General features: G+C 52.4%; 1 protein-coding gene across 1 annotated transcript; it reads left to right on the forward strand.

The window, feature by feature from the left end:
• Positions 1–2,463: 2,463 nt before the first annotated feature.
• IGFBP5 (insulin like growth factor binding protein 5) lies at positions 2,464–24,468 on the forward strand. Its single transcript, XM_082629836.1, has 4 exons — positions 2,464–3,665; positions 17,811–18,040; positions 18,342–18,461; positions 19,779–24,468. Exons 1-4 carry the CDS (start codon positions 3,332–3,334, stop codon positions 19,908–19,910), a joined length of 816 nt encoding a protein of 271 aa, XP_082485962.1. The 5' UTR covers positions 2,464–3,331; the 3' UTR covers positions 19,911–24,468.
• The last annotated feature ends 2,000 nt before the right edge of the window (positions 24,469–26,468 follow it).

The raw sequence follows: 26,468 nt of genomic DNA on the forward strand, positions 1-26,468 counted from the left end.
AACAGACCTTCCCACTCTGCTGTCAGACGTTAATTATGGGCTCTCAGGGGCAAACCCATCCAGCCAGGAGCCCATCTTTGGACCAAATTACCATAGACAATCCCAGGTTACTGAGCGTTCTTTCTCTCTTAAGCCCTCCCAGGGAGCCTACCTGAGGGTCCCTTGGACAGCAGCTTCTGTCCCATCAGCCAACTCTCAACCCCTCACGACATAAGCCCGTCTCTAAGTGGAAATACAGACGGTCACTTAATGTCTACAGACTTACAGAGTACCCCCTCTCCCTGGCTCCCTGCCGCTAGACTCCATGGACCAGCTCTGGCTTCCTTTCTCTCTACCCTTTTCGTCTTCTCTATGAATCATCCCCCTCTCCCTTTTACCCGTCTTCACACATTTTATTTTCCAGCCACTGGAAGTCGGCTAGACAAAAAGACGTGTCACTGAGGCCGTCTCCCTCAGAATAGAGGGTGGCTGGAACTAGGCAACTCATGTTTCTCTGGAAGGAGCACCACAATCTCCCCATTCATCTGAAATGCTACCACTGTGCCTTAGCCGGCTCTGCTGCGGAGTCGCTGCAGAAATAGGAGCAGGGGCCGGAACACACACACCACACTGTCCGAACTTGACACAAAGGGGAAGGTAATACGTGATTTCCCTCACTCTTCAAATATTCCAACCAGAGTTTTGAATATTAATTTTGCCCCTACCTTACCAAGCCCCCAGACACAGAGGAGAAGCCATGTTAACGAGCCTTGCTTTTTTTTTTTTTTTTTTTTTTTTATCATTACACACAGCTCCTCCTCTCTCAGCCAACACCTAAAGCCCCTCTGGCAATACGAACAAAAGCACAACTTTAAACTTTTGCCTTGACTTTAAAACGTGCCTTTCGGCAAGTAGATAAGTGGGAAGAGAGATCAGGATCTGGGGGTGTTAACAGCACAGAGCGAGATGCTTCTGAACCAAACTGGCAAGAGAAATATTTTCTTCAAAGCAGCCCTACAGAAGGAATTCTTATCATAGATGAGGGTGCAGTCTAGTGGCAAACTTCATGAAATGCAGCCCCTTCTCCAAAGGGAAGTTAGAGCACTTCCAGAGGGACGAAGAGAAATGTAAAGGGGTGACAGTCTCACCGCAAGTTCCCCCAAATGGGGCAGCAAGAGCTGCCCAGCTCTCTCTGATCTGGCTCTGAAGTCTACAACCCACCCATGCCAAGTGCAGGAGAAAACGACAAGCCCCACCTTCATTCTTGGAAGACTTCAGCTGTCTTTCATTTTACTTAGGAAAGAAGGGTCCTTAGGGTCCCCATAGATCACATGAGGTTCCAAAAGGGATAACAGTGTTCCTGGTCAGGGTCAGCAAGTCCTGTGGTGACGTCAGCTCTGATTCCTGGGCTGTGCCTGCTGGCACCAGTGTCCCTCATAACAGGGGGTCCCTCTGGTCTGTCACCCAGTCCCTCCAGGGATGCGGCCCTGCCCAATGGAAATACCTCTTTCAAAGAACCTGGAGGGGAAGGATGACTCCACTCTGCCTATCTTCCCTCTGACAGCCCCACACCAGGACACTTCAGGCCTCCAGGCAAGATTTTCAGACCTAGCGTTCTTCCACAGTGCCAGGCTCTGTAACTCACTGCTGCCTACAATGCTGCTGCTATGAATGTCCCTTCGAGCAAGTACACACACACACACACACACACACACACACAGCTTCCCTGGGCTAACAGTGTAACTGAAGGAAAGTGGCCACTTCTTCACCCTATGACCAAAGACAGTCACTCCACCAGCAACAGAAACACTACATTAAATCCCCTTCCCCAGATTTTTAGGGGGGAAATTCAGTTTTTCTTTTCTTTCTTTTTCTTTTCAGTCACCACCCATCACTGGCCACCCTACACTAACGCCCACCCCAACACATACATGCGCGAGAGAGAGAGAGAGAGACAGAGAGAGAGACAGAGAGACAGAGAGACAGAGAGACAGAGACAGAGAGACAGAGACAGAGACAAAGAGACAGAGGCAGAGACAGACAGACACACACACACACACACACACACACACACACACACACACACACACCTTACTTGGTCACTCAAAAACCAGCAGACGGCCATTTCCCAAAGCTAAGGAAGAATTTCTTGCACACTGTATATATCCAGTTGGCTAATAAGAAAATACTTCTCCCTCCAGCCTGGGCCTTGGCTAGTTAAGGGGTAGGAGGGAGCGGGAGACGAGTTACTCCGTATTGTATCCACCGTGCTGCGAAGAACTCTCCTTCACTCGCCCCCCCCCCCACCCGCCTCCTCCCCGCTCTGGGCAGCCCGAGCCCCGTCCCCCACGGCCCTTTCCCCACTCCGGGAGAGGAGGGCGCTGTTCGGGCGGCGAAGGGGAGCCCCCGTGTGTCTAGAAGGCCTCTCCCCACCCCCACCCCGTGTGAGTTTGTACTCCTTGGCATCCTTGCCTGGGTTGGGTGTTGGGGAGCTCAAATTGCAGCTACAAACTGGCTGGCAGCCAGGGGCCGTCTATTTAAAAGCGCCTGCTCGACCGGAGCCCGTAGTCTCTTTGGAAACTTCTGCCGGGGAAAAAGAGCTAGGAAAGAGCTGCAAAGCGGTGTGGGGTTTTTCCTTTTTTTTTTTTTCTTTTCTTTTTTTCCTCCTTTTCATCACCCCCTCCTCCGTTTGCACCCTGCTTCGGGCTTCACGCAGAACCTGCGAATTTCGAAGAGGTGCTGGCAGAGTGGGAGAAAAGAGGTGTTAGGGGCTTGGATTTGGTCTTTTTTTTTTTTTTTTTTTCTCTATTTCCACATTTTCCCCCCACCCTCGCGGCTGCAGCCGCCGCCTTTTACCTGTTCCGGGGCAGCCCCGCGCCGCTGGCAGCTGAGGGTTAGAAAGGAGCCGGGTGTACTTTGAGATTTTAAACAAAAATTTTGAAGACGAATCTATTTTTCTCCCCCCGCACCCCTTCCTCCACAGCCTCCGATCTCATTATTCCGGTGGTGATTTGGGGGTGAATAATTTTTGGCCCCCGCCCCGCAATTCTGACCAGGTCAGGCTTGGGGAGGGGTTGTTTCTCCCGCCCCCGATCCCTCTGCGTGCACCTGGCGCTGCTCTTTTTTCCCCTACCTGTTGCAAGTCCGTAATCTTTGCAGCCGAGACTTGCTTTCAGGCACCCCAGCCCTCCATCGCTCCCTACATTTTGCTGTTGTCTGGGGGAGGCCACCTGCTCTACCAGCCAGAAATTTTTAAAAGAAAAACCAATTCTCCGCGCGCCCTCTTGGCCCCCTTCTCCCTTCATTCTCGCGCTCCTGCCCCGCCCCAGGTAAAGGGGGAGACTCGGAGAAGATGGTGCTCACCGCGGTCCTCCTGCTTCTGGCCGCCTGTGCGGGACCGGCCCAGGCCCTGGGCTCCTTCGTGCACTGTGAGCCCTGCGACGAGAAAGCCCTCTCCATGTGCCCCCCCAGCCCCCTGGGCTGTGAGCTGGTCAAGGAGCCGGGCTGCGGCTGCTGCATGACCTGCGCCCTGGCCGAGGGGCAGTCGTGCGGCGTCTATACTGAGCGCTGCGCCCAGGGGCTGCGCTGCCTCCCCCGGCAGGACGAGGAGAAGCCGCTGCATGCCCTGCTGCACGGCCGCGGGGTTTGCCTCAACGAAAAGAGCTACCGCGAGCAAGCCAAGATCGGTGAGCACGCTCAGTGTGCCAGGCAGCTACGCTGCGCACGGGCGGGGGACACGGGGGACACGGCACAGGCTGGCCCGGCGCGCTCTGCCCAGCAAGTGGCTTAGAGCCTGGGTGCAGCCCGGGAGGAGGGCGGGGAGGGTCCTTGCCCCTCGGGATTGGAACCCTGGCCGATCCTGCTACCCGGGTTACTGTCTAGCCGAGGCTCTCCCTGTTTTCGCTTCTTTTCCTCGCTCCTGCCCACACCTCCTCCGCCCCGCCCCTCCCCCCTCGACTAAACACTGACTCTAAGATCCTATTCAGTCTCCAGGTCCAAATCCCCAGGTACTCAATCTCCAGTCCGAAAATGTACACCTTACATTATTAACTCCCTCTCCACCACCCCCATCTACCCAATATGTTGTGGGGTGGGTTTGTTGTGGGTTTTTTTCCCTGAACTTGAAAAAAAGTAATGTCTTTTGTTAAAATATTGCTTTAACTGGGGACCTGGAGAGAGAGAGGCGTCACCGGTCTTCTGTGGTAATTCCACCTTTGTCCTTCCCAGCCCCCTACCCCCGCCCCAGGCCCTCCTTGACGTTTCTATTCTCCTACCCCACCAGACACACACGCACACTCACATGCACACATAACACACGCACGCACGCACCCTTGGTAGCTAATGCCTTTTGGGTGGGGACTTCGATGCCCCTCCCACGTGCACACCCATTGCTCTTGACTTGATCGGATTGACTGTGGTCAATTATACAACATACTGAAATGCAAAATACCGGTTTTCCTCCCTGGAAGGGAACGATTACTTTAGCCAAGCTCAGAGGCGGCGGGAAGGTGGGGAGGCGGTAAGTGGGGGAGGGCGGGAGTCATGGAAAGGGATAAGAAGGAAGGGTTTGGTGTTCCAGGGCTGGTGTTTGTCCCCGAATCTAACTCCTTTTCCCGTGCCCCAATTCAGATTTTACCTAGGAAGAAAGGTGGATACAGGGTTGGGAAGCCAGAAGAGACATGAAATTCAGACATCACAGCTCCCCCGCCAGGGCTAATCGCCCGCTCTCCCGCGTTGCCCCTCAAGCTCTCAAACCAGATCACAAGTGGGCGTGGTGTAAATGGAAGAGGGGCCCTGGAAACGCAGAATGCAAAATCAAGGGGGCGGAGACGGAAAAGCCACGCTCCCGGAGCCTCCCCTCCGCCTCCAAGTAGCCCCGCCTCCGGGTTGGCCCGCCCCCAAAGTCTCAGTGCCAGGAGTCCAGGGTTTAAAAGGTTGACAGAGCTAATTGTTCAATCAGAACAGTTCTGCGCCCCTTAGACTGGGTTTCCTTTTGGAAAGTTACTTGATCTTAAATTTTTAGCAAAAGTTTAATGAACTCTACACAAGAGTCTGGGTTCTGAGACGTCGTTAGCGGTCCTCTCCCAAAGGGGTTCAGACTTGGCTAAATAATGTTATTCTGTGTGGTATTTTATTACTGGGACAATGCTCTTCTTACCTCCTATCCCCTTCCATTACGAGCACCCCAACATGAGTTTTCTTAACTGCACACTACAGATACTGCCATGTAGGAAAGGAGTGCTTTGGCGCTTGAGGAGAGGCAGGAGACCTTTCCTGGGTTCGACCTGGATGCCCACAAACCCTGCAGGTTTTGCCTGTCGCAGGAGGCCGTCCCTCCAGCTTTGCAAGAGGTAGTCTTTCTCCAGATTGCAGCCTGCAAAAAGGGAGAGAGAGCAACGTGCAGGCCCCGGAGGCCCCAGAGGCCGGTTTGTGAAGTTATTTTTATTAAGAGCCACTTTTCAAAGGCGGTCCCCCTCGCCTTCATCTTGTGGGATGTGGATTTGGAAAAGCTTAGTACGGGGGGTTGGTGGGGGGGTATGAATCGATTTCCTGGCTTGGAAGCGAGCGCTCTGGGTAACAATCCGGTCACATCGAAAGCATGCAAGCTATCGCTAAGCTGCATTCTGGCCCCATTTTTATTTGCCCAACCGTGTGGTCGGTGTGATGTGGTTGGTGTGGAGGGTGCCCGCGCGCGCAGTTGCTGGGAGAGCAAATGGGCGCATCCAACTTTCCAGTTCAACCCAACACACGCACACACACACATACACACACACACACACACACACACACACTTTTGTCCCAAGCAAGATGCCTTTTAGACTTCTCTGCAGTCCCTTCCTCAGCCCCCACCTTCAAGGTGCCTCTGGATCAACACGGAGCAGCCTTCCTCCCTCTCCCCTCCCCCATCCCCATCCCCATCCCCATCCCCATCCCTCTGGAAGACTCCACCCGCCTAAAGCAGGTGCCTGACCCACTGTAGTCGCTGGATGGCTGCCCTTGACCGGTGGCCGGAGTTGACGCCTTCCTCCCGTACGGATGGGATGGGAATGGGCTCTCCTGGCTAGAGCTTCTCAGCCCGAAAACCACTGGGTGGGTCCCTCAAAAGTTGGAGATGGTGCAGCGACGGTACTTAAAGAGAGCTCAACGAACAGAGAGAGGGAGGAGAGTGTCAGCTCCTTTAGCCAAGATTACTGCCCCCCGACACTCCACCACCACTCCTCCCTACCGAAACCAACAGTGCGAACTTGGATTTGCCCCAGATTTAGATACAGACATAGATGATAATATACATATTCACATATATCAAAAAATATATGGAGCGAGAGAGAGAAAGAGAGATTTAGGGGTTTTTCCAACCAAAAAAAAGTGCATTTCTAGAATCAGAAATGGGGAGCTGAGGAGAGCGAGATGGCAGGCAGCCAAAGCTTCTGGGAGGAAGAGCGGAGGGCGGGAGGGGACTGGTGTTTTGCTAGGCGCGTTGCTGAGCAACGGGAGAGGGTGTCCGCCCGCGAGCCTGGTGCCGGGAGCGCTCCGGGCCCTGCATTTTATTCTGGCCAGTTCAGGGGCAAAGATAGATATAGAAACAGAGGGCAATGTGCGTGAGGGCTAGAGGGAGGCGGGAGACAGGAGTTATTTATTGGACCGAGCTCAATAAATATGGGTGAGCTGGGTCGAGGCAAGGAAGGACGGAGCTTTGCTCTGGGCATTGTTTGGAGAAGAAGCCTTGTGGCTTTACTGGCGCACATACTTGCCCGGGTCTGGAAGATCTCTCTTGTGCCTGTGAGATATTAAGTTTGGGATACAGGGAGAAGTGGCTTCTGGGTTTCAGTTCTGTCATTTAGAAACAAGAGAGGAAGAACAGAAAATATGCTTCTGGGAAAGAAAGAAAAAGTACCTAAATAAAAATGAATTCAGCCTTTGCTTCTTTGAGGGGTTTGGCCCTCCATCACCCTGGCTTCCATTCCCAGCCTGGTCCAAATGCCATGTTGAAATCAAGTTCCAGAGTTAGGTTTATTGGCCAAATTTTTGTCTGAGTTGAACAAGATCATGAAAAACTGAAGGAGATAGATTCCTTTCCCACCCGTATCCCCTCCCTTTGAAACAAGTCTTTAAGAGGCTGGCTGTGCCCTGAGCCAACCAAAATGGGAGCTGGGAAGACAAGAGAGGGTGCTTTTAACTTGACTTTTCTTGCCTTCCCCCTCCCCTCCCTTCCCCCTCTTTCTGCTTTGTCAGCTCAGACTGGAAGAGCAAGCACAGTTGGCCACAGTGAGAGCTCATTTTCTTTCCACTTCTCCCCCTACCCTCCCCACCTCCACCCTGACCCCTTTCTTATCCCTCCCTCCCATCTCACCCCCTTCTCCATCCCCCAACTCCAAGGCCTTCCCCTGAGGGCTTGAGTTTTAACTTGGAGCAGCTGTGCGTTAGTCCTGGGGCTTGGATTGGATTTGAGCAGGCAGGTGGGCTTGCAGCTGCAGCGGGAGGACCAGGCTGACCTAGGAGCCAGAGGTCACCATGAGGGTTACAGCAAAGGGCATGGGAGCAGGAATCCCAGCAGAAACCCTGGTCCCCTTAATGGGGAAAGGGGGGGTGGTGAGGGGGAAGGTGCTAACAGGAAAAGAAGGTGATTTTTGTTATCTAACGTTTTTACTTTGTACCTGAGCCGTGTCTTTGAAACTGAGTTATTTAATGTATGGAAAATAAAATTTTGGAGAAGGGACCACCACACTCCAGGTCTATTGCCTCCAGAAATTGGAAGAACACCGTAAACAGACCAGGTACCAATGAGGTCCCACTGGAAGCAGAAGTGAAGAGGGCAGAGGCTGTTTGGTGAGGTTTTGTTTGAGATTTTGTTTTGCATTTTTACTATGGTAGCTCCAAAATTTGCAATCCCCAGAGACCATCCTTCAAGTGTAATCTGGACATATGTTTTCCAAAACAATAAGATTTATTACATATCTGCAGGAAGAAATAAGCAAATAAAAAAAGCCAGTTCTAAGCTTCTGGTCCCCTCCCCATATCCACAGAATTCCCCTTTCTTGTTTCAAGCTCCAATTCTTGCCATGATATCTGTTATGATGTCTTTTTTTTCTTCTTCTTCTTAAATATAAATCCAGAGAAGTGACTGGAAATCTCTATGAGAGGCAAAGTAACCTTTCCTGCCTGGCCACTCAGCTTAGCTAGGTCCGAGAGTCTCTCCAGGAATTGTCTGGGTGTTGGCCAAAGAATGCTACAGCTGGAAGGAACCCGCAGTGATCATGGCATCATGGCAGTCAAGGCCCTCACTTTACAGATGAGGACGCTGAGGCCCTAAGTGCAAGTCACTAGCCCAGAATTAGGTGCAGGGTTAGAGGCAGAGCCAGGGCTAGAACTCAGCCTTAGAATCCTGTTGAGCCTAGGCCTCCGTCCCGCTCTCCCTGGCTTTCTTCCTTAAGTCACTAGGGCTCTGGCCTGAGTCTGGTCTAACCTGCAATGAGGTCTTTGGCAAATATCACCTGAGGCTGTCATCCCATAGCTTTGCGGGGGGGGGGGGGGGGGGCGGGGCTCGGGGGGCGGGGCGGGTTGTGAAGATGAAATAGGAGCTCAGAACTGGGAGTGCTCCATTTGAGGGGAAGAAGTGAAGTGGCCCCAAAGTGGAGAAGGCAGTACCCCTTTATTTTCAATCCCTCTCCGTTCCGTCCCTTTTTCTGCACGGTCTTGCAAGCAAGGCTGGCTTAAGCCAGTGGTTTCGGATGGGGGCAAGGAGGGTAGTGTGTTCAGCCCAGACTTCAGGTCCATGTGCCAAACCTCATTTCCTGAATGACAGGGAGCTGTCCTGATGCGGGCAGGCAGGCAGGCAGGCCCTCGCTGCTCCTTGGCTATGCAGCGGTCCACAGTCTTTAAGGAGGCCACGGCACAGAAGTGGCCGGCTTCCCATGGCAACCAGCTTCCACCAGCATGGGCTTCCATGGAGCCGGGCAGCAAGATGATGAGATCTGAGCTCGGGTGGGGTGGGATGAGGGTGAGGGAGTGACTGGGGGATTTGCGCATCAGAAGAAAAAGAGAGAAAACCATATGCCACAAAAGTTGATAAGGAAGAGAGAGAGAAGGTCACCGGGTTTTTGAACATAGTCAGGTATGTGGGAGCTCTTTCAGAAAGAGAGGAGAGGAAGCCCTCCAGATTACAACTGGGGGCCTCACGTTGATCTGAGGAATTGCTGAGAGCCATCCTCATACATCCTGGATGCTGGTGCAGCTCCTCCTTTGGGGGTTTCTTAAGAAGGAGGCAGATAAGGCTGTCTTCCCAATAGGTTAGACCAGCTGTCCCCAACAGTTTTGGCACCAGGGACCGGTTTCGTGGAAGACAATTTTTCTACGGGCCGGAAGCAGGGGTGAGGGGGAATGGTCCAGGCGGTAATGCCAGTGATGGGGAGTGGCAGATGAAGCTTTGCTTGCTCACTGCTCACCTCCTGCTGTGTGACCCGGTTCCTAACAGGCCACGGACCAATATCGGTCTGCGGCCTGGGGGCTGGGGACCCCTGGCTTAGACCACCTGGTGAGCCCTGGGGGGTGTTTTAAAGTAAATAGGTTATCTTATTTTTGATCCCTCACCTAAACCATCAGAGATCAGCCCTTCTCTTACCAAATCCTGAAGCAAAACCCAGATTGAATTTGCACTCAGAACCTAGCCTCCTATGACCTCTGCTGGTTTGCAGAGATGTTTTACATGGGCCCCTATTATCCCGAACTGGGTAGATTGTACCATTACAGCTGTACTGGGCATGCTGCTCCCAGTCTCCCTGTCACCTCAGTGAAGATGGCTCTCCTTCCAGACCCTTTAGAACAACACTGTCTGATTGAAATATAAGCCACACACATATGTAATTTCAAACTTTCTAAGAGTCACTTAAAAAAAAAAGGTAAAAAGAAACAGGTGAAATTAATTTTAACTGTATGTTTTAACTCAATGTACCCAAAATATTATAATTTCCACATATACTCAAAATAAGCAATTATAATGAGATATTTTGCGTTCTTTCATATTAAGTCTTTGAAATCTGAAGTGTATTTTACATTTACAGCACATCTCAATTCAAACACCAAATTTTCATTGGAAATACTTGATCTGTATTTTTAGTTTTCATAAGATTTACAGTTGGAAAAGTAGATTCATATACCTGAGTTGCCCTAAATATTCTCAAAAGTTTTCCAATAAGCAAGGATAATTTTTTAATTTAAATTAATTTAAATGAAATAAATCTTAAAATTCAGTCCCACTAGCCACATTTCAAGTGCCAAAAGCCACATATAGCTAGTGGCCACCGAACTGGACAGGGCAGAGACCACCAGCAAGCCCCTCCCATACCTGTCTCTACTCTCCTCCTGCCCCAAAAAAAGTCAAAAAGGAAAAGAGTCTGAGCTTTAATTGCCAAACAGGACAGACTCCCTTGTTTGACCCCTAGCAAGTCTCTCTTCTTAGGGGAACCAGGGTTGGGAGGGAAAAAAAAAAAGAAGTGTTCAAACCATCTGCTCCCTACCGCCCCCTTCTGGTCATACAGGACTTTTCAGGGAATTTGGCTACTTAATTGTGCTATTCTGAATGGGCCGTGATGAGTCACCAGTGGGAGTGTGGCCAGGTCAGAGAAATGGTCCCTCACTTCCTCCCTCTCCTCATCTCCCCTTCCCCCATTCAAAGGCTGCTCCCCACCTCACCCCTCCATTACCTTCTGGTTTGGGGTGTATATAGGGAAGAGATAGAGACGTCTCTACTGAGCATGCTCTACCTTCCCCAAGTCTAGAGAGATACTGGATGGCTGGATATACTCATCTTCGGAGTTGTGCATAAGTGTGTATCTCTTATGTGTAAATTTATCACCAGCTGCCGCCCAGGGATCAAGAAATGTGTGCCAGAGTCACGGCCCTGAATCCTTGTTTGTCCCTAGGGGGAATAAATGAGGAAGATCCTTCCTTTACAGTGGAGGGTGTGTGAGTGGGACCCCAGCCTTTCATTCTGGGGAAGTGCCACCAACTTGACACCTGCCATATCTACACTGTGGAAAGGTGGTGGGTCACCTTTTCTCTCTCCATCTTTAGGGGAAAAGACCTAGTGCCTTAATGCAGCATGAAGGAATGGGATTAGACAAAGGACAGACTCCCAGGCTGAGTTCTCTAAGTGGCAACCAGTTCTCAGAAGTGCTTGGGCACAGCCCCTCTCACCTGAGGTTGGCGATCAGACTCCCCAGAGACGAAGGTAGATCCATCACTTCCCAGCAGACCTTTCTTCAGTCCAAGGCGCCTGAGATCTTGTGATCTACAAGTAGACACCTGTCAGCCACATATCACAGCAACCAGATTTTTAGTTGATGATGGGAACAAGGGAGGTGGGAGGCAACAAATACCTACCAAGGCAGAGACCTACACTGAGAGTTCACTAGCACGTAGCAGCTCACAGAATCCTCACAGCCCTTTGGAGAAGGGGCTGTTGTCATCCTCCCCATATCTCAGATGAGAAAACTAAGGCAAGGAGAGGAGAGGAGGCAACTAAGAGAGGTCAAAGTACACCTGCACCAGGATTTATTGAACCACGGTTAGCAGCCCCATCTTCCTCCCAAGAAGGGTGGCTGAAGGTCAAGTGCTGGTAGTCTGGCTCCTGACTCTGTTTCTTTGCTTTGCTCTATGGTGTCTTTATTTCTGTGCTCAGGATAGAGATGTTACATACCCAAGTTGGTTTTCCTGGCCTGAAATGGCGGGGGGCTGTAAAGGAGCTCAGGGGGCTAAGCCTGTTGCTCTCACTGTCCAGTCACTAACGCTCTGAATCTGCTCCCCGCCTCTGCCATGTACCCCAGGTCAGCAAGACTCCCCTCCAGTGTCTTTTTGCAACTCCTCCCTTCTTGCAACTGGTTCCTTAGGATAACAGTCGTTTGGGTTTCTTTTCCTCTTGGGAAGTCAGTGCTCCTTCCTTTCTCAGCCCATAATTCAGGTGAAGAGGAGTCCAGAACATGCATGTCTGTTACTAACCACAGAGGAAAAGAAAACAGAGTCTTCCAAGAGAGACTGGGGCAAGGCAGGCACTGGTCAGGGATGTTATGGGTAGGAGCCGGGACGGTGCAGCTCCCCTGGAAGGCTCTGCGGCCCTGCCTACTGCCCCGTCCCCTTTTTCTTTATGCAAAGGCACACACAGTGTAATTGAGTCTCTTGGCATCTGCAGCTGGGAAATGGTCAAACTTCAGGAGACTGAGACATGTCTCACATTTTTTTAAACAGCGAGCAAGCTGATCCAGCATTTTCACAGAAGTCTTATGTGTAGCAAAGAGCAGGAGGCTGCAGGTTGGCTAGGAAACAAGGCCAAGTGGAGAGGAGGCACGGAGAGTCCAGCCATACCCAGGCATGGATTAGTGCCCTCGGACCAGCTGTCCAGGGGAATTTTCTGCAGTGACGGAAGTGTCGTCGATCTGCGCTGTCCAACCCAGTAGCCACTGGCCACATGTGACTATTGAGCACCAGAAATGTGGTTGGAGCAACTGAGAAGCTGAGTTTGTAATCTGATTTAATATTTATTCATGTCAACTGTATCGGACGGCACAGTCTTAGATCAAAGAAGCCCAGTAAATCCAGGGGACCCTTCTTCTTCCCGCTCCTGTGAGGCTCACCTCCCTGCCGCCTTGTTCCCTCTGCAGCAGTTCCTGTGTTTAAAGGCAGGTGCATGGGTGACGTGACCCCTCAGGGTATCCACTGAGCTCTAACATGCCGCAGCAGCTGGCATTACAGAACTGCTCCTAGACCTCCTGCACTCTGTCTCGTGAGCAGATTCACGCATCTCTCCATTTAAAGATTATTTACTGAAGACCATATGCTGGAGAGACCAAGATAAATGACAAAGTTCTCCCCTTAAGAAGTTTACTGTTTGAGTTCCACAGAGGGAGCTAGAATGAGAGGCAGTGGAAACCCAGCTCCCCTTTTCGTTCCTTGTAGAGAGATTCTGGGTGAACCCCTCTTGTCTTCTGGCCAGGAAAAGAGACTGGTCCCAGGTCCAAGTGGCCTGGCAAAGCCCCACATCCTTCCTGAGCTGCGAGTTCCAAGTACACCTCAGCTTCTTCAATTTCCGTAGGCAAAGTCACAATATCTGGTCCACCCGCTTTCTCTAAGTTTGATTATGAGGTCAAGATAGTGTGAGAAACAAACACCAGGCTGGGCCCAGGCTGTTAATGGTGCCACGGTAGGACTAAGAGCCCTAGGGTGGAAGGTTCGATTGCAGGAAGCAGAAGGTCCCCAACTGAACCTGCCCTATCGCTGGGCTCGGGGAGCAGGTGGGATGAGAAGGCTTCTTAAGAGCAAGGGCCTGGTCCTGCTGCTAAAGCATCCTGCCCCTGCAGGAGAACTACTGTGAGAGGGCGGGTTGGAGACCGTGGTGGGGCTTGGGGAGGGAGCCTGCATTGGCACTTGTGATGTGAGGAGCAGTGCCCACCCTGGGATGCCTCTGGGTCCACACTGGCTGGGCCTGCACCCAGACACACTCAAGGTTCACTGGGGGAATTCCCTGGCGGTCCAGTGGTTAAGACTCGGCACTTTCACTGCCGGGGCCCTGGTTCAATCCCTGGTTGGGGAACTAAGATCCCACAAGCTTCAGGGCGTGGCCAAAAAAAAAAAGGTTCACTGGGACATGAGGATGGCACAGTCCTCGAGCAGGTTTTCGTGTTGCCCTGGGGAGTGCCTCAGTGGTTGTTGCTGCATCAGTGTGAATGCACAGCGCCTTATGAAGGAAGGAGAAACTGAGCTGCCCACCCTAACACGGCAGGGGCTGGGAGCATCAGAGAGCCCGGGTGGCAGGACTGGGGGCAGAACAGAGCAGAGAATCAGATAGTTATCCAAAGATAAATATCGGGACAATATGAGAACCCTCGCTTCCTTAGTCGTTGGATAGATCATGGAGTTAAAGGGCCTTGCCTCAACAGCTTCCCAGAGGAAGGAACAATAGTGAACATTCCCTTGCCCACTCTCTGCAGAACCCTTTCAAAATAACATCTAGAGATAGGAAGGGAGGTCCTAGATCTGCTTCCCTTCTTTTCCTGACCATGTTTCAGGTGAGATTAAAGAAACAGCAGGGGGTTACACACTGATAGCATTGCCCCCGCCCCGCACCTGCCTTCTCCACCCTGGCCCCCCGTGGGTCCTGCCCAGTCCGTGCATGTCCATCTCCCTGACTCTTTCCATGCATGCTGCAGACACACAAAGAGGGGAGGATTGGGGTGTTTGTCAGAGAAGTAGGAGAGGGAGGCACACAAATTCCAGATTTTAAAATTGTTTACAGTCCCTACAAGGAAGCGCCACGGACGTGTACTGCGGCCATCGGTCTCCTCCGCCACCTACCGGCCATATGGAGGTATTGACATGCTGGTCGACTGGGTTCCAGAACCTTCTGCATTGCTAAGTTCCCTAGATTGCTATTCACGTGCAGGGCAACTTCACCAGGAAGTCCTCCCTTATATCCCACCTAAATCCCTTCTGCAGCCTTGCTCCATTTTCTTTGGATGAAACAGCTCAGGAGCTGCCAGTCTACTTGTGCCTTCTTGTTTTATCTAAAACTTAAACCCTTCCAAAATTGCAAGGCTATTTATGACTCAGCTACAAAGCAGCTGAGTAGGGCTAGTTGGCTCCGGCATCCCAGCTCCAGTCTTACTTTCCAGCCCTTTAATCTTCATGGCTCTGCCCTGGCTCCGCTCCAAGTTTCCGCTGTCTCTCTGGAGCCTACAGGTGACCACAAGACCCTGATTAGTATCTTTGATACTCGACTCTCCCGCTGCCTAAGTAATAGGTCCCATGGGGTTAAGTGGCACCGAAACCCGGGAGGCACATCAAAACTTTAAGTCTGCCCTTCAGAAACAGCCAAAGAGACTGCAAACTGGGGAGGGTATGCCCTCAGGAACCCAGCCTTGGTGAGGCCAGGGGAAGGACAGAGGGTTTGCAAAAGTACTCTGAGTTCCTTAACGAAGGCACAGGAATCTACATTTCGTTCCCCAGTATCATCCTTGCTTAGTCTCAAAGCTAACACTTTTGGACAAAAGACCAAGAGAGGTCAAAGTAAATTGCCCCAGCGTTTCTTGAACCATTGTTAACAGCCCTATCCTCCTCCCAGGAAGGGTGATTCAAGGTTAAGGGCAGCCACAGCACTTCTCAAAGATCCTAAAATATGAAGAGTCTTGAGAAGGGCTGCTGATGTTGGGGGAGGGTGGGCATTAGCCAAGGTACTTCCACGACCACCAAAGCCAGAGGGAGAAGCTCCGTGAGAGAAGGTGAAACGGCATCTGGAGGATCTCACCCTCTGACCAAAAGGACAGGGGGCCCCCAAAACAGGTGACCAGAAGAAGATGGGTGGCACTCCCACCCCAGATATCTTTAAGAGCCAGAAAGAGCACCACTGGGATGGGTGCGTGTACTTGTGGACACAGGGATGGTCTATTAGAGGGATTCGGGGAGCTGGAACAGCCAGCCACTGGGAGTAAGCAGCCCCGGCGACCTCTCCCAGTGAAGGGCCTAGATCCACAGGTGCCCCTGAGGACAGTCTGCTGGCCCTCTGGGCCAGGCCAGAGCAGCCCCCAAAGGAGATGCTCATCCTTCCTGCATGCATCCCACACCCAGCCTTCTCACCCTCCTCCCCTCCCTTCACCTGGTTACAATCTTGATTGGGGAAGGTGTGTGGCCATGCACACCCAGAATGCTCCCAGCCTTTCAATGGCAACCATCTCTTGCCCTCTCCCCTCCCCCACTGCTCAAGTGAGGATCAGAATGCTTGGGGACGCCCAGAGAGTCTGAGTGGAGTGTCAAGTCACTCAGTAAGATGTGACCGGGCAATGGTTCGCTTTTCCTCTCCTCACCCCCCCCTCAAGACCTGGGCCTCAGGTTTGGGCCTGAATTACTAGATAACAGAGCCCTCATCTTTCACTTTGCACAGAGTCCCCCAAATCAGCTTGCTCCACCCTGCATCCCACCCCCATCCTAGCTAATCCCACAACCAGGAAAAGTTGGTTTACGCCAAAAAACATCACTCTGTTAGCTAATCTCCAGAAGGCTTCATTCCACCTGCCAGGTGCATCACCTTGTTGATTTATCATCCCAGTGGGTTTTGATAGAGTCAGAGCCCAGGGCAGGACATGGTGGGAAGAGGGACTGAAAGGCCAGAAGGGGACAGGGATCCTGGTACTGAATTTTGCTCAGGGAGAGCCTGCCCACTGCTTTGTCATTTGCTTTCTCACACCTTCTTCTCCAGAAACTACTTCCCTTCCTCTCCTGTGGGTAAATACCCAAATCAGCCGCCACCCAGAACACTGCAAACCTCTGGAGGCTTCTTTAGGGTGGGGAACTTCCCTGCCAGGGCCTTAAGGACTGGATTACCTATTTGATTAAATCTGACAAATCCCGAGCCAAGAGACAAACAGGTGCCTGGGTGCTTCCTGCCACCTGCCATCCTGACCAGGTTAGGTCAGGCCTCCAAATACCTCTCTTAACACACACCTGGAACTTCCCCTGGGCTGAAATCTCCTGCCCCGGGGACACCAAAGAGTATCTTCTCACAGAACTGCTCCCTCCCTGCGCCTCTCCTTGTCCCCACGTCCTCAGATTCCTCTCCTATTTCCCAACCCATGCCTTGCCATCTCGGCTCCTGGGCAGCCCAGTGAGAGTGGCGAGGGTGGACAATAGGATTTTTCTTCAGTCTATTTGAGTTATTCAGGGTCACCCCAAAGCCCTATTTTCTTTTTCTAGAATTTGAAAAGAAAAGAGGGCAGCGAAGACAGGGTCCCCTGCCGGCACCCACCCTGCCCTACACCTGCTCTCACCCTGGGCATCCTGCCCACGCTCTGCCCACCTGGGAAGAGCAATCGAAGACCTCCTGCCCTGGTCTGCCTAGGCTGGTGGGATCAGGGGGCTGAGAGGAGGGACCCAGAGAAGGGCACCTGTGAGATGAGAATTTCATGGAAATCTGTGAACCAAGAAAAGGCCAGGGGCTGGAATTAACAGATCGACAAATAAATGAACAAAGTCCTAGTTCTTTAAAGGTCATAAGTCAGCTAAATATAGACTGTCACCAAGTCACTGCTATATATAACTGCTCCACCCGCAGCCAGCAGTCTGCCTCTCTTGGCCTGGAGCTGAGTTATGTCCCAGGCTTCCAGGGCACAGAGCACAGAGCCAGCTCTGAGCAGGAAGCAAGGCCCCGGGCTTCCACGTCCCCCACCCCCAGCCGCCGGCACTGATCCCCTCCAGACCCCACATTTCTGGCTCTCCCGGCTCCCCTCTTCCTGTTCCTCCTGGTGGTCCCCACCCCCCTGCCCATCCAGACACCCCAGGACCCTCCTGCCCTTGGTTTCCCAGCTCCAGATATATCTCAACTCCAGCAGCTCTGAAAACACCAAAAGGATGGACTTGACCTCTTGTCCACGTTCTGGCCATCGCCTATTTCCCCCGACAGCCTAGATCTCCAGATTGTGTTCTTACATCGCAGCCCCACCTGCGGCCACCACCCCATCTACTTAGCCAGCCCTCCAACAAGCAAGCCCCTCCCCATAGCCCTCGCCCTCCCCGTCCCCAGAATATCCTCTCCCTCCTGTCCGACGTCCCCTCCTGTATCAGCCTGACTTTGCCAACACTCTCCTACCCCATGAAGTCGCCCAGGATTTCCCACCACTTACACGAGTGTCGACTCGTGCCCTGGTTCTCATTTCCCTGCTTTCCCCAGTTTGGACGATTCCAGGAGGGCAGAGAGCCCGTCTCTTCACCCCAATCCTTCGAGCCTCGGGCTCTATCTACACGGTTGAGCCTCAGCCCTCGGAGGCTGATCCTCCGCCCCCTTCTCCCTGCAGAAAGAGACTCCCGAGAGCACGAGGAACCGACCACCTCCGAGATGGCGGAGGAGACCTACTCGCCCAAGATTTTCCGACCCAAGCACACCCGCATCTCCGAGCTGAAGGCCGAGGCCGTGAAGAAGGACCGCAGAAAGAAGCTGACCCAGTCCAAGTTCGTGGGGGGAGCTGAGAACACCGCCCACCCCCGGGTCATCTCTGCACCTGAGATGAGACAGGAGTCTGAGCAGGTGAGTCTCAAGGATTCTCTTCCCATTCCCCTCTGCATCCACACCCCGCAGCCTCCGCCACCGCCCCAGCTTTCCACCTTAGCCCGCGTGTAAATGAGCGTGCGTGACAGCACTTTATACGCCCAGGGGGCGCGGCAGGTGAGGCGGAGGGAGACCTTGGGTGGCAGCTATTGGGGACAGAAGGTGGTGACTCTCCATACAGACCCTTTACCACGCCCCCATGCCCCAGCCACGCTTTCTGCACGTCCTGGAGGTTCCCGCGGCTCCTGGCACGCCTCTCACGCCTCCTGTCCGCACACAGGGTCCCTGCCGCAGGCACATGGAGGCCTCCCTTCAGGAGCTCAAAGCCAGCCCGCGCATGGTGCCCCGCGCCGTGTACCTGCCCAACTGTGACCGCAAAGGATTCTACAAGAGAAAGCAGGTACGCCCCGTGCCAAGCCCCAAGTTCAGGGTGCTTGCCAGAAACCTCCGCCTCTAAATGCCTGGATTTCTGTCATTACCAACACTTTGTCCCAAACTTCCAAAATCCTTGCACCCGTCACACTCGTGATTGTCCCCATTCCCTCCTACACTATAATCTACTGACATTTTAATGATTCACCTTACGTACATGAATTCATCCAAAAAGGAAACTTTCTATCACTGCGTCACATCACACGTTGGATGTGTTATTTTCTGATAGGCACACATAAATATATACATGACTCTAAAACATGTTTTAACCACATACCACTTGAAATCATTTAGTGTCCCATTCGCAGCCAGGCTACCCTTTGGGCAACCCTACTGCTGGTTAAGCAGTCATCTGAGCCCGTTAAGGAGTGCACATTACCTTAGGGTAGTGATCTCAGACTTCCTAGGGCATCAGTATCACCCCGAGGTCTTGTTAAAACACTGATTGCTGGTCCCACCCCAGAGTTTCTGATGGTAGGTCTCGGGCGGACTCTGAGAATTTGCGTTTCTAACAAATGCCCTCCCAGATGACTCTGATGAGGGCACCCCTCCTCTAGGTTAGGAGTCAAGAACCAGACAGCGTTGGGTGAGTGCTTAGCTCTCCTGTTTACTAGCTGTGTCCTCTTACCCCAGTTAGTCAATGTCTCTGCCTCCAGTTTCTCATGTAAGATGGAGAATAATTGTACCTATTATTCTCACATGATTATGAGGAATAATGGACTCATCTTTATAAAGTACTTAGAACAGTACCTACAATATAGTAAATGTTAAGCGGTGCCTTGTATGTGATACAGCTATACAAGTGATGCCTATTTTTACTATTATTTAAAATTTTAATTTATCATCATTTTCATCATCATGATCATTATCAGGTGATATCATTCTCTGGAAAATACCAAGTTGGAGGACCCTGAATGGGTGACATAAAACAAAGTCGTAGGAGCTAGCCAAGGGCAGACTGCCTATTATTACTATTATTTAACAATTTAATTTATCATCACTTTCATCATCATGATCATTATCAGGTTATATCATTCTCTGGAGGACCCTGAGTGGGTAACATAAAACAAAGTCGTAGGAGCTAGCCAAGGGCAGACTGCCTAAATCAGCACTTTTCCCCCCGTCCGCCCATGCGGTGTGGACACCAGAACCCCCAGGGTTGGGTACAGCTCCCTCAACTCTCCGGGGGTGAGGATCTGTCCTGAGGCAGGGAGGCTGAAGGGCCAGGCAGGAACAGAGCCTCAGGCTACAGCCATCCTCACTGCCTGTCACTCTCCCACCCCAGTGCAAGCCTTCCCGTGGCCGCAAACGTGGCATCTGCTGGTGCGTGGACAAGTACGGGATGAAGCTGCCAGGCATGGAGTATGTGGATGGGGACTTTCAGTGCCACACCTTCGACAGCAGCAATGTTGAGTGACGCGTCCCCTCCCCATCTTCCCCTCACCCCATCCCACCCCCCAGCCCCGACTCCAGCCAGTGCCTCCCTCCACCCCAGGACGCCACTCATTTCATCTCATTTAAGGGAAGAAAATACATATATCTATCTATTTGAAGAAACTGAGGACCTCGGAATCTCTGGCAAGGTCTCAACTTTGAAAACGGCAACAACGGAGATGCACAAAGCTAAGGAGACACCCCCCCCTTTTAAAAAGTTTTTCTTTTTGAGGCAAGTTGAATGAACAGGGAGGGCAAGAGAGGAAGAACAAGAGAAAGAAAAGGGAGGGAAGCAGATGTGTGTGAGAGAAGGGAGGATGAGTAGTCATGAGAAGGAAAAGCAGAGCGTGGGCCGGAAGCAGCCACCTTTATGTCCAGCCCTGGCCCGAGGTGGGGAGCCGTTTGGGCAGGAGCAGGTACAGCCCCAGGTGTGGCCTTTGATGACACACTTGGAATTTGCCCAGTTTGGATGGGTCGCAGGGGGAGAAAGGAAAAGACAACAGGCGTCACTGCCTCTCCTGGATCAATCTCCCCCTGCAGCCAGTAGCTTGCACGGCTCGACACTGTGTTCTCTCTCCCTCAAATTTACAAAACCTAAAATGCATTCCATTCCTCTCAACACAAAGCAAATTCATAACTGAGTGATATTAGATAGGTAGGTGTTCCTAAGTGGATCCATGAATATGAAGTATGTGTGCATATTTCACTCCCCCTGCAGACTTTGAGAAATCAATCCACACCCCGATAGTGGGAAGATGGGTTCTTCCAGGGTGGCTAAAACTCTGCGCTGAATGAAGCCTGTAGTTTCAGCCCTTCATTGCATCCAATTCGCAGCTAGCACAGCCTTTGTGGGGGAGGATAGGCTGGAAAAACAAAAAGTGGGCTTGTATTTATCTACAAGGCTCCGTATAGTATTATATAGGCATATAAATCTATTTTCTTGATTTTTTTCTTTCTTCCTTCCTTTCTGTCAAAGGTTTGCATTAACTTTTCCAAGTAGTTCCTCTGGGGGCATTGAAGAGCGTCCTTATTCTGGGAAAACCAAGGAAACCCATCTTCCTGTAATACTACCCATAATGCCTGCCTCCCATGAGCAGCGGCAAACTCAACCCTTTGTGGGACACAGTGTTGGATTTTTTTCGTGATTTCCCGTGTGTGTGTGTTCATGTACCACCAAGCCAGGTGGATGAGCACACCCAGCGGTGCACCCACCAAGCTCCCCAGGACATCCCATTCACCTTTAGACCCTTGGGAAGTCACTGTCTCTGAACTCCCACACTCAGTCCACAGCAGGTCCAAGTTTGACCCCCTGGTTCTGCCCAGCCTTTTTGTTTCATCTGGACAGAGCCTGCCTTTGGAAAGCCTCTTTCAGCCTTCATACTGGCAGAGCAGGAGAGAGACTGAAACGAGAGACGGCCAAGAGGGAGATGGAGGTGAAAGGTTTAAGTATGGGGAAACAGTAAAAGTGATTGTTCAGGCCAGAGTAGATGAAGTGAGGGGCAGAGAGCTGGAGAGAGAGGGGGCTGACTGTCCCGTTCTAGCTTTGGACCGAAGCAACAGAAAAGGGAACAAAGCCAAGAGACACTTCCCTGGGTCCCCACCTGATAATCCCTCTGGAATTTAAGGGGAAGGAGAGAGGAAGATGGAGGAACAGGTTGTAAGAGAGAAATGTGCTTAATCCAGGCCTTGGAGCCGGGGAAGGTGGGTAACTTTCAATGGGTTCTAGACTGTGGCAGCTGGACAGGAACAAGGATCGGTAGAGACCAGCCGTAGTTTGGAAGGGACAAGCCTATGTGCTCACCTGCCCACCTTCACCCTGCAATAAGGGACTGAGGCCAGAGAGGGTTTCAATCTCTTCATCCACTCTGGCCAGTTCTGGTTTCCATCCTGGGGTGGAGGATGGCAGAAAGGCCCAGGACACGTGGGGAATGTGTGTTTTGGGGGTGCTGTCATTTGTCAGCCAGATTCTGAACCAAGAAAAATCCCATCCTCCACGGACTCCCCCCAACAAATGGGCGGCCCCGGGGCTGCCCTCTGAGGATGGAGATCACCAGCCAGGAGAAGGGTCTTGGACACGGCAAAGGAGACTCTTTCTCGCTGTGAACGCAGCTTTCTCCACTCTTTCCTGATGACATGACGCCGTGGAGACCACACCAGCATCTAACTTGGGGACGGTGAAGAGGGACAGCTAAGGAGCAAAAACATTTCAGCTAGTGGAAAGCCTGCAGCTCTGGAACTTGGGGGGATGTCTCCTGCTCCCCCGGCCAGGACGGTTGGCTGGGATGGAAGAGGCAGTCGATCTTCGCAGGACAAACGGCCTGATGGGGATGGCAGCCGTGAGGACTTCCTTGACCTGCTGTGTCACCGTGCCCCATCTCTCTGCGCAACTGTCCCCAAACCCCCGACTCACATTTCAATGTCTTAGGCCAGTATCATTAGCCTTTCCCACTTCACTGTTCTTTCTGCCCATTCTTTCTTTGGATCAGTCATCTACCTGGGATCTGCCGAGTGGATACTGGGGGGTCATTCCCCCTAAGAAAAGACTGAACCAGGGATTTGCAGACCTCTCCCCACCCCCCAAGGCCTGGACCTGATTCCTGGTTACTGAGAGGGGCTGTCTTTTCCTCCCGCCGTTTACTGGACTTTGAAGGGGCCTGTGCTCCTTCCATGGGCTCTTTGCCGTCAGCCGTAAGGTGGGGCATTGGGACCTGCTTTAATGCCACCCGTCTCTTCAGGCCTCCAAAGCTCACGCTGACTAACCCAAACCTGTGAGTCTCTCTCTAGTGCTTGCAGGGAGGACGGGGCAGGGGGAGCATTCTGGTCAGCTGGCCACTCCCTAGAGGATGCTGGACCTTCAGATAGAGGGAGGTCTGGCCTGAGCCCAGGGTGGGAGCCCATGGGGAGGGAGATATGGAGGAAGGTGAGCCCTCCCCTGGGCGAGGTGGTGGGAAAGCAGGTGTGGTGAGCTGCCAGCTGTGAAGTCCCGGAGCAGGGACCTTCTTGACCCCAGGCTGCCTGTTGGCCACTGTCTGCTCACCCAGAGGCCTTAGGCTCTGGGTTTTCTATGGCCTCAAGTCCAAGTGTTGGCCCACTGCGCCAACAGGAGGTCTCTCCCCATCCCCCTTTGACTCATGCCTCGCTCTGGCAGTGAAGACCTGTGTCCCCCTCTGCTGCCAGGTCACTTAGGGAGGCCTAGCCAGGACTGATTCCCCCTGCCCCTAGAGCTGCCCCACGCACCCGGGCAAAGCAGGGCATCTGGGACAGAAGAGACTCGAAAGTTTCTCAGACAGCCAGGCCTGGACAGAGAGGCCTGGAGACATTTAGTCCCCACACGGGGGGAGGATGGGAGGCCCTGTGTGGTCCCACTCCTTGTCCCCTCGCCCATTTTCCCATCACCACCTCTGTGGTCTCCATGGTAACCCAGCAGGGCCAACGTCCTCTGGGGAGGCAGGCCTGGACCACCACTCTCTCACTGCCCAGCTCGTCAGCAGCCACAGGGCTACCAAGCAACTGCTAAGCCCCCCTCCAACTGGGGCAGTGCCCCCCCTCCATCCGCTCAGCCCCCAAGAGGGCTCCAGCTCAGATGGGAATTGCAGAGAGGAGTGGGCCAAGGAGAAGCAACCCTCTCCTCTCGGAGAGGACAGATTTGGCTTCCAAGAGAAAGGAGGCTCTATTTTGAGAGGTAGTGGGCCAAGGGAATGGAGGTTACCAGCCAGCAACCTGGGCGTTGTACTGTCTTTATTTTTAAAACCACTAAAGTGCAAGACTTATTTTGCACTATTCTCTACTTTTTTTTCTCTCATAGGCTTTTGGTGTCTTTTTATAAACATACTTTCTTAGTTTTCTAATGGAGTATATAGTTTAGCCATTTCCACAGACTCTGGCCTCCTCTCTTTAACTTTTTTTGGATGGGAGAAAGGGGAGGTGAGGGGTGTCAGCCACCCTGCACCCATTCACCCCACCTCTCTGGTCCTCGGCCACCAGCCTGAGTCCCGGACCGTCCACCACCGGCATCACACAGTAGCCCACATGGATAGACAGTTGTCAGACAAGATTCCTTCAGATTCCGAGGTGCCTACCGGTTTGTTTGTTTTTTAGACAGCAATAACCACAACACGTATTACTGTAGTTCTTTATAATTTGACATACATACATACCATAGCGCTATTCTCTCCTCTTTTTCTGTTTTCAACTTTTTTTTAAATAAATGCTCATAATCTTTACTGGTGAAAAGGATGAAAAAGAAAAAAACCAACAAACAAAACCTGTTTGTGGAAAAAAAAAAAAAGAAAAAGAAAAAGCGGGGGGAAAAAATCACCTGAATGTGGAAGAGCTCGCCTCCTGTTTAGTGTTTTGTACGTAAGGAAATAAAAAACGAGAAAAACAAAAAAAACAAAACAAAATACCTGAGGATCTCACGTTTTATTAAAAAAGTGAAGATTGCTGTATACTATTTATTCAACTTATAATTTATGTTACTCCTTGATCTTTGTCTTTTGTCGTGACAAAGCATTTATTTAATAAAGTTATGCATTCAGTTAGCCTGCGTCACCTTCCTCCGAGGGTCCAGGGAAGGTAGGCGAAGGGAGAGAGAGGACAGAGGGAAGGACAGAGGACCAGGTGGAGGCAAAACCAGGGCCTGCTCCCTCCAGAGGGGCCCCCAGACCCAAACCCAGGTGCCCCCTTCTCCATCCCTCCAAAACCCTTTCAGTGAGTTCACTACACAAGGCGCGTAGGAGGGGGGGGGGGTCCTGCAGCTTCAGCAGCTGTTATCACTAGGACTGTTATCATTTTTACCATCTCATCTCAGCTCCTGCTGCTAAAAAAAAGTGATCTTAATCATCTCCTAAGCAAACGATGGGTCTCTGCTCCTCAGAGAGGACTTTAAGGAAGGCATTGCTAGAATGTTCCTCTCAACTCCGGGGAACCTCTGGCAGAGGTGAATCCTACCTCCTGCTCTTGCCCAGCACCCCGTTGCCATTTCCACGCGCTGAAGAGGAAAGTTATGAAATGGCTGGTAACTCTGATCTCAACCCCCCAGCGGCATAAGCACTACCCTTCCTACGCTGTTCTACCACCCACCCTCCCTTGCTCCGGCCCCTTCTCCTCATCTCCATGTCCCCTCTTTATCTGCGAGCCCACAGCAGGGCACTGCCTCTCATGTATCCCCCTGACCACCCCCAACAAGGGCCTCCGTCCATGGGCACAGCAGGTGGACGGAGTTGGGGGCATCTCCACTCTGCCCGACCCAAACCCCCCCGGTGCCCTGTCACATGGCAAGCAGAGACATTGGGAGTGTCCCTGCCTGGCAAGGGGCTGGCCTGTCATTGGGCATGTGTCCTTCGGAAGCATCACTGAAGCTCTCTTCCCCGAGACCACGGGCCCGGACACAGCTTTGCAGATGTGCAGCTGTTCAGCCAGCGCCCGGCAGTGACGGCAGAGATGGAGGGTGTGACAGCTGTGCTGGGAGGCCAGAGAGGGACCGGCCTTCCTCACTTTCCTGGGCAGGGGTGCTGATGAGTTGTGCTGGGCGGGGACAGGAAGAGTGGCTCGCAGGAAGGCCGTGTGGTCCAGGTCAGGCCATGTGGCATCACCTGCCCCGGGAGGCACTGTCTCCTAGCCTCTCCATTGGCAGCTGCTCATCCACGTACTGCCTGGGGTGGGTGGGGGGCGGGAATGGGCCAGGATTCTTCTCAGACTTGCTCCCACTTCAGGGCCTATGCCACCCCCGGGCCCACTCCACCATGCCCCCTACTCCTACAACCCTCACCTCCGGACATCCCGCTCAGCTACCCACGTCATTTGGGACCTGGTTCCGGGCTGCTGTGCACCTGGTCCCACCCCCTCCCTGTACAGTTCAACATTGGGACCCATAGCACGTTGCTGACCACATGTTCACCTGGGGGGCCTTGTGAGCTGGCAGAACTGGGCTGGGGCCTGGGGTCTGCTGTGTCCTACCCTTACCCCCAGGTTTGGCAGCTGGTCCAAGGCCACACTCTTAGAAATACTCTCAACTCCACGGTCTCACCTCCATCCACTGAAGCCCCTCTCTCAGCCTGGGTACCCTCAAGGGTTCCTCATGGAAAATCTGAAGATCTTCCTCTCCCATTCCAAGCACGGTCAGCTATTCCAGTGAGAGAAATGGAGTGAGGGCGCTGCCATGTCAGCGTGTTACTCAGTGGAGAACGAGAGCTTTTGGTCTCCCCTATTCTGCTGTTTCATTCATCAACCCTCCCCGGCTCTTCCCCAGGGATCCTGGAGCCCATGGTTCCAATGTTAGCATCTACTTGTCTGGGTGCCACCTGCCCTACAGCCCCTCGGCCCTGGATAAACCTCCCCTTGTCACTCCTGCACAGCCCCACTGAGCCCTGCTGGTGGAGGAAGTCCCAGCATCGTGTGGGCTGACACCACCACAGAATCCCCCACCTCCAAATCCTGCCTGGGGAACCTCCCACATTCCCCAACACACTCATGTTCCTCCTCATACTGCCTTCTCGCTATCAGAGAAAACCAAGACCCGCCTCTGAGAACGTCCTATCTT

This window comes from Mesoplodon mirus, assembly GCF_964341445.2.
Source record: "Mesoplodon mirus genome assembly, chromosome: 8".
In the NCBI taxonomy this organism is placed as follows: domain Eukaryota; kingdom Metazoa; phylum Chordata; class Mammalia; order Artiodactyla; family Ziphiidae; genus Mesoplodon; species Mesoplodon mirus.